This window comes from Puma concolor, chromosome A1 (genome assembly GCF_028749965.1).
Source record: "Puma concolor isolate L17-30 chromosome A1, mPumCon1.1.hap2, whole genome shotgun sequence".
Lineage (NCBI taxonomy): Eukaryota > Metazoa > Chordata > Mammalia > Carnivora > Felidae > Puma > Puma concolor.
The window spans coordinates 148,742,381-148,752,497 of NC_141667.1; the positions used below are offsets into that span (position 1 = coordinate 148,742,381).

The window sequence follows — 10,117 nt, forward strand, 5'->3', positions numbered from 1 at the left end:
ACTCAAGCGGTCCTCGAACGCGGAACCTTTGAAGCTGCGGCTCCCGGGAGCACACGGCGCGGCTGGAGCGGCGGACCCGGCGGACCGAGGGGCGGGGCGGACTGGCCGGGGCGGGGCGGGAGGCGGAGGCGCCGCGTAGGCCCGGGAGGCCGGGCCGGCCCGGCTGGGAGCTCGAGTCCCATGCGCCGCCACCTCCCCCCACGATGTTCCCCTCCCGGAGGAAAGCGGCGCAGCTGCCCTGGGAGGACGGCAGGTGAGCGGCGGCGGCCGGCCCGGGCCCCGTCCTCCCGGGTGCCGATCCTTTCCGGGCCGCCCCGCGGAATCTAGGAGCCCGAGGCCGTCGCGTCCCCGGCTGCGGGGCTTTCTGAGGGTCTGTGGTTCTCCCAGTGGGCCACTGGCTCGCTCTGTATACCGGGTCTCTGTCTCTCCGTGTAGGTCTCTGTCTCTACCAGTCTCCGCCACTTCGCGGGTCTGTATTTCTCCGATGACTTCCCTTTGTGAGTTTCTGTCCCTCTCTTTGCGAGTCTGTCCCTCGGTGCGGGTCTCTTTGTGTCTGTGTTTCTCCGCTGGCATCTGTCTTCGTGCGGGTCTCTGACTGCGTTGACCTCTCTCAGTGGATCTCTGTCTTTCTGCCTGCCCCCGGCCTCTGAGGGTCTTTATTCCTTTTCTCTGGTGTCTACTTCCCCCCATCACATCCGTGTAACCTCAGACCCCATCCTCCTTCAGGCTTCCCCATCCTTTGCTGACCGCCCAGAAGAACACACCAGAAAGAATCTCTATGCTAGCCTGGTAGGCCACTGACTGGCACGAACTAGGCACTCCTCACACGTAATGCTGGTTCATTTCCGGTGCAGCTGTACTTGAGTGGGACCTCCTGCATGTGTTAGGTGTGAACTTGATCCAGACCTTAGCTGATGATGTTTTCCTAAACAGTATTGGGGTAGGGGAGTTATTCGGCTTTCTAGATTTGGGAGAACACCCACACTTAATTCGTGAGATGTGCCCCCAAAACTCTTCTCACCCGGGACACACACCCAGATAGTGGGTCTCCGCCCAGTGAATATCACCTCTTCCCCCGTATGTCTCTTAAGTTTGCCAGGTGCCAAAAGATTCGGGAACATAGTGGGCAAAAGGCTTGTGTTTGGGGGATTTTGCAGACTTGGTGTTGAAGCAGGAAGACAGGAATGTAATAGAAAGAAAGCCTGGACAGTGTGGAGTCAGCCCTGGGCAGGAATCCTCTTTAACAGCCATGTGACCAGGAACAGATCACTTAATCTTTCTGACCTCAGCTTTTCCATCTCTGAAACAGGGATCATAATATCTACTCTACAGGGCTGTATGAGGATTAAAAGAAGCCACGTATGTAACACTCTTGACACTGTGCCTGGCAGGCAGGAGGTATCTACCTTTGCAGTTGGGAGGTGCTGTAACCAGAGCAGCTGATATTCAAACCTGTATCACTAAGATTTGTGTAAGGGCAGAAACAAAAGGTAATAGAGGAGAATTTCCATTTCCATATCCCTTTCCGTAAACCTTTGGAACATACCTGTGTTCCCAGAAAAAGTTACTGCTGTCAGTTCCTGCTTTTGACACAGGGTTACAAAGGTCCAGGCAACAGATTCAGGCTAGCGTAGCAGTTAAGAGTGCTGGCTCTGGAGCCAGCCCAGCTGGATTTGACTCTGCCTTTTCTAGCCCTGGGCACAGGTTGATGGAGATAAACCTCACTTAGTCGGCCCCTCGGAGCAGGGTGCCCTGGGCCTGGGAGCAGCTGGGACTGCAGTTCTGGAGTTTGCCACCAGGCGGCACCAGGAGTTCTCGGTGTCCGCTGTCCTGAGGAATTGACATTTGGCTCTGAATTCAGTTGCTCAGCCATTTGGGCCCTTAAAGCCCAGAATAAGATTGCCTATGAGAATGTGATCCTGCAAGGGGAAGCTGGGCTGAAGAAATAGCGTGTGACAATGCACGGAATGCCCAATCCATGCCATACCCCTGGATGATGGTCACTGCTTCTTTTCCCAAAGGTGGGAGATTTCCTCATGTCCATATCCCCGGTCTCCACCCCAGCCCCAGAAAGAACCCAGGGGGCGAGGGAGAATCTGTAGAGGTTCCAGCCTTCTCAGGCCACTGGCAGAATTGGGCTCCGCTCTTCCCCAGCGGAAACCCCCACCACAGGACAATGGGGGGTAAGTCTTAGCTGGCCATTCCTCTGCTGTGTGTGAGACCTGGCTTCAGGGTTGCTGGCTTCCAGGTTGGCAGTTGTGTGTTAGAGAAAGTCAGGAGTTGGTCTGGCTCTGGCGTGTGACTTAAAGCATGCCCTGACTGCTTGAACCCTTCCTGTAACTCACCAAGCAAGCCCTTTGCTGTCTAAACTGTTCTGGGGCCGCAGACAGGAATGGCTTATCTAGGGGGACGACCAGCAGGGACACAAGGGATTATAGAACTCTGAATGCTTCGAAGAAGGAAGGACCAGATACCATGGAGAGAGCATGCATGTCCGTTTGTGTGCACGTTAAGGGTGGGCAGTGCTGGCCCTGACGTTGGAGTTAAGGTAGAGGGACGTTGCTGGTTATGACATGGGAGTTTGGCTCTGAAGGATCATCAGAGGGCATCTCAGACTGCAGTGGCAGGCTGTGTCAGGGCTGGAGCAGGAAGGAACATGGTGAGTGGCGAAGGTCTGGGTTACCCAGTGTGTGGCACTGGGTGAGTGGTGGGGGCGAGTGCAGGCAGAATGTATACTACCTTGTAGCTAACTGGTGACTCCCAAAGGCTATAAAGCAAAGTGCTTTGCAGGTTGTTTCGGGGGGGTAGACTAGAGAGAGCTTCCCTTGTCTTAGGTTCCTCAGCTCCTTCTCTGTCCTCAGCAGAGAAATCTGGTAAATTCCACCTCTCTAAGCCAGACAGCGATCTCTCCCAGCATGACCTCGGTGTCCAAGCGATTCAGATGCACTTCCAGCTTCTAAACGGAGCCTGATTCCCATACCTAGCCCTGATCTTTCTCTCCCTGTCCCATCTCTCCTCCCTTGTCACATGAGCTGCCTCTTGGACTGAAGATTGGAGTCTCATTCAGTGAACAGCGACTGTCAGTTTGGGTCTTGCATTGTTTTGGGGGTAGGTTGGATCTCCCCAGGGTAAACACTGGTCTTTTCCCTGGAACTGATGCCAGGCCCCTGCCTTGAGGACCTTTCTGGTGTGAGAAGCAGGACTGAAGGGAGGGTTTATACTGGGAGTAAACTTACAGAGGAGGAGGACTGGAAGGTGGTGGGTGGGATCTCTAAGGCAGGGCTCCTGCCCTCGGCTCAGGCTCAGACCCTTCAGCCACCGTACTGGAGAACGGCAGGTACCAGAGACCAGGAGTCTCGCCCCTGCCCTCCAGCAGCTCTTGGTCTGACCCGGACTCACTTACAGAAAGTTAGAGGGCGTGAAGGAACTGGGGCAGCTCTGACCCGGGGTTGGAGGGCTTCCGGAGGTGCAGTGACACCTCCTGGGCCTAGAGCAGTAAGCAGGATTCCGACGTGTGGTAGCAGCATGAACAAAAGCGTTGACGTTGCTTCTGCACTAACTGCCAGTCGCGTGGGGCAGACCAGTCATGTGCACCTTACCAGTGGGGAAGCCAGAGAAGGGGCCTGCCAAAGGGCTCTGGCTCCACTCTCCCTTCTGACCCCACCCCTGCTCTTGTCCCAGGTCCAGGTTGCTCCCCAGCAGCCTTCCCCGGAAATGCTCCGTCTTCCACCTCTTCGTTGCCTGTCTCTTACTGGGCTTCCTCTCCCTGCTCTGGCTGCAGCTCAGCTGCTCTGGTGACGTGGCCCGGGCAGCCCGGGGACAAGGGCAGGAGACCCCAGGCCCACCCCACTCCTGCCCCCCGGAGCCACCTCCCGAGCACTGGGAAGAAGACACGTCCTGGGGCCCCCACCGCCTGGCAGTGCTGGTGCCCTTCCGTGAACGCTTCGAGGAGCTGCTGGTCTTTGTGCCCCACATGCACCGCTTTCTAAGCAGGAAGAAGGTCCCGCACCACATCTATGTGCTCAACCAGGTGGATCATTTCAGGTAGGGACGGTCTCCCAACTCGGCCCCCCCTCTCCAAGGCCTCCCCTTGCCCAGGCCCCTCGGCTGCTCCCTCTCCCACTGGGGTCCAGTGCCAGGGGTGCCTCTGGCCTGGGAAAGACCACCCAGCGCAGTGGCGGGAGGGTGGGAACAGTAAACCCCTCTCGCTGGTGTGACGGGAATTTGAGGGGAGGATTGGGGCTAAGGAGAGTCCTGGTGTGATACCCATTTTGAAAGGATCGCCATGGCTGTCGTAGGAGGAATACCTTTTACCAGAACACGAGAATGGGGCAGGGCTGGGAGGCCTGCTGGGCTGTTGGACGGGAGGGCCTCTTGGCTGTAGGGGAGCAGGGGTGGAGAGACGTGACGGGGAGGAAGCACAGACCGAGCTTTCCAGTGGATTGACTGTGGGGATTCGGGAAAGGCAGGGTCAAGGCCACAGCTTTGAAGCTGTTCACAGTCTACTCTTACCCTGGGGTCCTTGCCCTTTACCACGCGCCGCTCCCCTCCGTGAGCCAGTGCGCACATCTCACGCTCCACCTCCACCTCCTTTCCCTCCACCTCGCTCCTCTGGGAGGCAGACCCGAAGGCTCTTGGACCCCGCCAGGCCCTTTAGGCCACAGTACCGCCCAGTCTTCACAGCCCACCCTCCTCGTCCTCACTTTCTCCTCACCCACCTTGGAGTCCACGGTCCATCATTAACATCCATCATCTCGCACTTCTCACCTCCCTGACCCACCTGCTGCTGGCTGCTCCATGCCTATTCTGGGTCAGCTGGCTGTCCCCCCCCCCCCCCCCGGCGATGAGCCCTGGCCCAAGAGGGCCCTCTGGCCTGCTGCCTCTCCTCCTCTGAGGCAGCCCGGCACCCTTTCTCCTGTCCCTCTCCTCGTCAGCCGTGGCTGATGACTTTGCTCCCTGTTTGAGAAGTCGAGCCAACAGGAAGAGAGTGAGCCTTCCAGCCTCTGTGCTCACAGACTAGGCTCCCACCATGCTGAGGATGCACTGCCCCAGCCCCTCCAGGGCCAGCTCTTCCGGTCTGGCGCTGGGTCCCCTTCTCGCTCTCCTACTCAAGGACATCGCTTCAGCCATCCACTCCTTTCTCTCCCTCCTGGATTGGTTTCTCCTCCCTTCTGGGGCATTTGCATCAGCAAACATACTGAAATAGCTCCTGTCTAAAAAGAGAAGGAAAAGCCCCCGTGACCCCTTGCCCACCCCTGTCACCTTATTGCTCTGAGCCCCTTCAGAGCAGAACGTTCCTGTCTCCCCTCTCACTCTCTCTGGAACCTGTTCCCCTCAGATGTTTACCCCCCTCCTGACGCTGAAGCAACTCTCACTGATGTCACCAGTGAGCCCACCTCCTTAATCCAAGCACTGTTCTCAGTCTTCCACCGCCAGGTAGCATTGGCCAAGTGGGTTACTTCTTCCTCTTGGAAACACCTCCGTTTGACTTCTGAAACAGCACTCCGGTTCTCCTCCTTCCTCACCTCTGCTAAGTCCTTTGCCCGTTCTACCTCACCTCCCTGACCTCTCGACTGGCGCTCTTAGGGCTCAGTCCTTGGGCATCTTCTTTTCCGGCTGCAGTCACTCCCTGGGAATGTCATCCGGCCTCGTGGCACTAAACCCCTTCTGTGCCCTGGTGGCCCCCAAGTCTGTGTATTCCCGGCCTAGACCACTCTCCTGACCTCCAGCCCCCTGTGTCTGGGCACCACATAACCCTCCGTCTGGTGGTCCCGAGCATCCCAAGCTTCACGTGATCAAGGCTGAATGTCTGCTTTCCCACCCGCCCTCTTCCCTATTTCAGGAGATGGCAGCTCCTCGCTTCCGGTTGCTCAGGCCAAAAAGCCTTCGAGTCATTGTCACCTCCTCGCTTTCCCTCAGCACACCCCGTCCCTCGGAATGTGTCTCAAATCTGCCCACTTCTCACCACCTTCCTGAGCTAAATCACCATCGTCTCCCACCCAGATGATCGTAGCCTTCCAACCCTGAGCCTCCCTTCTCTTCTCAACACCCCAGCTAGAGTGATCCTGTTAAACTGGAAGTCACAGCACATCCTGGCTCTGCTCTCAGCCCTGCAGGGGCTCCTACGTGGTACCCGGGGTCACAGCCCAAGCCTGTCAGGGGCCCGTCCCCCACTGGCCTCATCCCTGAAGCCCTCCTGGTCACCCTGCTTGGTCACACAGGTGTCCGCTCCTGCCTCGGGCCTTGGCAATTGCCTTCCCCTCTCCTTGGAGACCCACTCCCTCTACCTGCTTCTGGCTCATTCCCTCAGGCCTTCACACGTCACACCATTACCCTGGACTTCCTGCTGGCCCTGTCTGCAAGAACACCTGCCCCGCCCCCCAGCATGCTCTTCCCTCCTCACCCCCCGCGCGCTTCTCTCCTCCGCGCCGCTTCTCTCCTCCGTAGCCCTTGCCGTTGGCTGGCTGGTTACATATTCCCTTATTGATTTCTGTTTCCTCTTATCAGAACCTCAGCTCCTCGAGGGCAGGGCTTTGATTTCTCTCCGCCATAGCCCCAGTGGGCCGGACGGTGTCTGGCACATAGCTGGCAGTCGGTAGACGTCTGTGTGATGAGCAGACGGCAGGCGGGGGGGCAGCCCCACAGGGAAGTCGGCGTCGGGTGGGAAGGCGGCACAGGCGCTGGGGGGGCGGGCGCCACAGAGGACAGGCTGTCACGCAGTTTGGGGAGCGCGACCTCACCGCCCCCCACCCGTGCAGGTTCAACCGGGCGGCCCTCGTCAACGTGGGCTTCCTGGAGAGCAGCAACAGCACGGACTACATCGCCATGCACGACGTGGACCTGCTGCCCCTCAACGAGGAACTGGACTATGGCTTCCCCGAGGCCGGGCCCTTCCACGTGGCCTCCCCGGAGCTGCACCCGCTCTACCACTACAAGACCTACGTGGGCGGCATCCTGCTGCTCTCCAAGCAGCACTACCAGCTGGTGAGGCCGGGGGGCACCCGCCTGGGGCGGGCATGGGCAGGAGGAGGGACGGTCCCAGGCCCGGCGGATGAGAGGGTCCTGCCCTGACCGGTCAAGGGAGTCCAGGAGCAGGACCGAGCCAGTAAGGGAGGATTCAGCCGCAGTAGCGGGAACCCCCTGTGAGCCGGCTTCGGGAGACTCGGGGTTCGTTGGTTCTCAATGGAAGAGTCTGGGCTGGCTTCAGGGGTGGCTTGCCAGGCCTCTTAGCGTCACCAAGGACGTCTCTCAGCTCGGCTTTCTCTGGAGTGGATTTGTTCTCAGGCCTATGAGGTGCACGGTGGCCGTCCTGGATGCACGCTGCGTGCACCCAGGCCCGGGTTCAGTGGACGGTGAGGTCTCTTCCCCAGCAGCCGGGACAGGAGTCCCAGAACTGCACCACCCTGGCTCCTGATTGGCCTGACTTGAGTAGGGGTGGGGGAGGGGGGCTACCCCTGAGTCCATTGTTGTGGCTGGAGGTGGGGGGGGCGGGGGGCCGGTGAGGGAGTGAAGGTGGAGGGAGGTTGGGGAGTAGGTGAGGGTGAGGGGAGAGAGTGGGAAGGACCGAGTGGCTTAGACACTGGTCTTTTGCCCTCTTCTTCAGGCTGCGGCTGAAGCCAGCTTTACAGAAATGAAGCCCTGAGTTGGGTGGCTAATAGGTGTCTGTCGCAGGGCCCAGCTGCCCCTCTCCCCACAGGAAGAGACCAAGGCAGAGTCTCCCAGGAGAAAGGGGGGTATCGGGCAGGCAGAAATCAAGCAGGAGTTGGCACTTCCGCCCATTGCCAGTTGCCCTGAAGAGGTGCCTTCCACCAGTCAGCCTTTTTTTTTTTTTTAATCTATTTATTCTGAGAGAGAGAGAGAGAGAAAGCAGAGGAGGGGCAGAGAGAGAGGGAAAGAGAAAGAATCCCAAGCAGACTCTGTGCCATCAGCACGGAGCCCGACACAGGGCTCAAACTCAAAAACTGTGAGATCATGACCTGCGCTGAAACCAGAAGTGACACTCAACCGACTGAGCCCCCCAGGGGCCCCCAGTCAGACATTTTTGAGAAACCAATCGTGTCACACAGACTCAAGGGCCCATGAGAACAGGCAAGGGGCCTGGCATGTGATGCTGTCCTCCAGTAGCTCAGAGGTTGCGGGAACTATAAGCCTCTGGGTGCACATTAGAACCTCCAGGGGAGGAGGAGGAGAAAGGGGGCTTTGGCCTACTCCTGGGTGGTCAGAGACCAGGGAGCGCCCTGGGAGGATGGGGCAAGTGACCCTCCCTGTCTCTGTGTCAGTGCAACGGGATGTCCAACCGCTTCTGGGGCTGGGGCCGCGAAGATGACGAGTTCTACCGTCGCATCAAAGGGGCCGGGCTACAGGTAATACTCCCCCCAGGGCTCCCCACCTCTTCAGCATCGGGGCTGCCCCAGGGTTCCCTTCCCTGCCCTCAGATGACATTCCTGGGGCTTACGGATGACACCTCCAGTTCTGATCTCAGCCTGGCCCCCGATAGGCATACCTCTTCTGCAGAATGGCAGTACAGGCCCCTGCCCGTGGCCCGTGGCAGGCGGTGGGACCCCAGAGGACTAGCGGTGAGGACCGGGGCTCCAGGAGGGCGGCCTGACCCAACTTCTTTGGCCTTCTTAGCTTTTCCGCCCCTCGGGAATCACAACTGGGTACAAGACATTTCGCCACCTGCATGACCCAGCCTGGCGGAAGAGGGACCAGAAGCGCATCGCAGCTCAAAAACAGGTGCTGGCTGGTCCCCTGACTGGGGATGGTTAGGTGGTGATGTGGGGAAGCAACAGGGCCAAGCGTTTCACCAAGCTCTCCTCCGGCCCAGATGGCCCTGCCCTCCCCTGCATGGCCCAGGCCAGTCTCTGGGCATTCTGCTTGGGCAGTGTGCCCTGTGCTGGTGGCCGCTATGGGCACCTGGCCACGTGGGTAAGCTGAGACCTCAGCGTCCATGCAGGCAGGGAGCAGGGGAGGGCCTCAGCTATCGGTGCCAGCGTCCCAGGTGGACCTGTGACACGGGAACCACCGTCCCCCAAACAGCCTCTGCTTTAGGAGCCATATTAGCCCACCTGAACGATCTCAGCCCTCTTGCTTACTGGTGGGGCGCAGCTGCGGACAGCCGGTGGCCTCAAAGCCCTGAGTGCATGCTCTCTCTCCATGTCCTCCCCAGGAGCAGTTCAAGGTGGACCGGGAGGGAGGCCTGAACACCGTGAAGTACCGTGTGGATTCCCGCACAGCCTTGTCTGTGGGCGGGGCCCCCTGCACTGTTCTCAACATCATGTTGGACTGCGACAAGGCTGCCACCCCCTGGTGCACATTTGGCTGAGCCAGCTGGACAGTAAGGAAGCCTGTGCCCACAGGCCACACTGCTTACTCAGGCTCTGGATAAAGCCTCAGGCCCCGGGGCCCACCTCCCCTAGGATGTGGGGTGGCCTGAAGCAGCGGATCGCAAGCCGCACATTTGCAGCAGCCCAGCCCCCAGAGGTGGGCTTGAGCCAGGACAGGACACACACAGGGTGCCTGGGACGCTGCTAGCAATAAAGAGTGATGGAGAGAGACTGGGACGTGGCTCTCACCTGGCACTGTCCGCCCCGCCTTCCTGCTCGCCCTGCTCTCCCCGTCTTTGCAAGCCCACACCTAAGGGCTTTTCCTTCCCCAGGACGGACGGCCTCATGCCAAGATGCAGTTCTGAAGCCAGGCCGCTGACATGGGTGGCCAGGACAATGCAGAGGGTTAAAACTGCAGGTTTCTGTGCAAGCCCCACAGAAAGGGAACAGCCGAGACCAGCTCTCTCTGGCTATCACCATGCAGGAATGCGGGCCTGGGGTGGGCCAGATCTTCTGAGTTCTCAAAAAGAAACTTGAATTCTGGATTCCTGAGTGAAATCGGTTAGTTTTTAAATGATAGCAGCTAATTGAAACTTCAGAAAAGTGTGGCGGCCCGAACAAATGTGTCATGGACCACCAGTTTGTCACCTGGGGCTGAGCGGAAGGGGACGGGGGAAAGAGATGGCACCTCTCTTAGTTATAAGCTGGTAGGGGGGTAGGGCAGGGCTGGGGACGCCAAGGTCAGGGGAGCCTCAGGTGGGAGAGACGCCCAAGGCCAAGGTTCCTGCGAC

At 59.0% G+C, this 10,117-nt stretch overlaps 1 protein-coding gene across 4 annotated transcripts; it reads left to right on the forward strand.

The window, feature by feature from the left end:
- Positions 1-101: 101 nt before the first annotated feature.
- On the forward strand, positions 102-9,871 carry B4GALT7 (beta-1,4-galactosyltransferase 7). Of its 4 annotated transcripts, XM_086705950.1 has the most exons (7): positions 107-253; positions 2,022-2,183; positions 3,682-4,044; positions 6,759-6,984; positions 8,280-8,363; positions 8,632-8,736; positions 9,170-9,871. In XM_086705950.1, the coding sequence occupies exons 1-7, from the start codon at positions 204-206 to the stop codon at positions 9,323-9,325; spliced, it is 1,146 nt and encodes a 381-aa protein (XP_086562076.1). In that variant the 5' UTR covers positions 107-203; the 3' UTR covers positions 9,326-9,871. The 4 variants fall into 4 exon arrangements, with proteins under 4 accessions (XP_086562078.1, XP_086562079.1, XP_086562077.1 ...); XM_086705952.1 differs by lacking the exon at positions 2,022-2,183 and having other exon boundaries at positions 102-253; XM_086705951.1 differs by lacking the exon at positions 8,632-8,736 and having other exon boundaries at positions 105-253.
- Positions 9,872-10,117: the final 246 nt, after the last annotated feature.

Excerpts from the sequence above, each read along its gene's own strand:
- B4GALT7 (XM_086705950.1), top strand. The coding sequence starts at position 204 with ATGTTCCCCTCCCGGAGGAAAGCGGCGCAGCTGCCCTGGGAGGACGGC. Across the intron at positions 2,184-3,681 it reads CCACCACAGGACAATGGGGG|GTCCAGGTTGCTCCCCAGCA; the intron begins GTAAGTCTTAGC and ends CTCTTGTCCCAG. Across the intron at positions 4,045-6,758 it reads AACCAGGTGGATCATTTCAG|GTTCAACCGGGCGGCCCTCG; the intron begins GTAGGGACGGTC and ends CCACCCGTGCAG.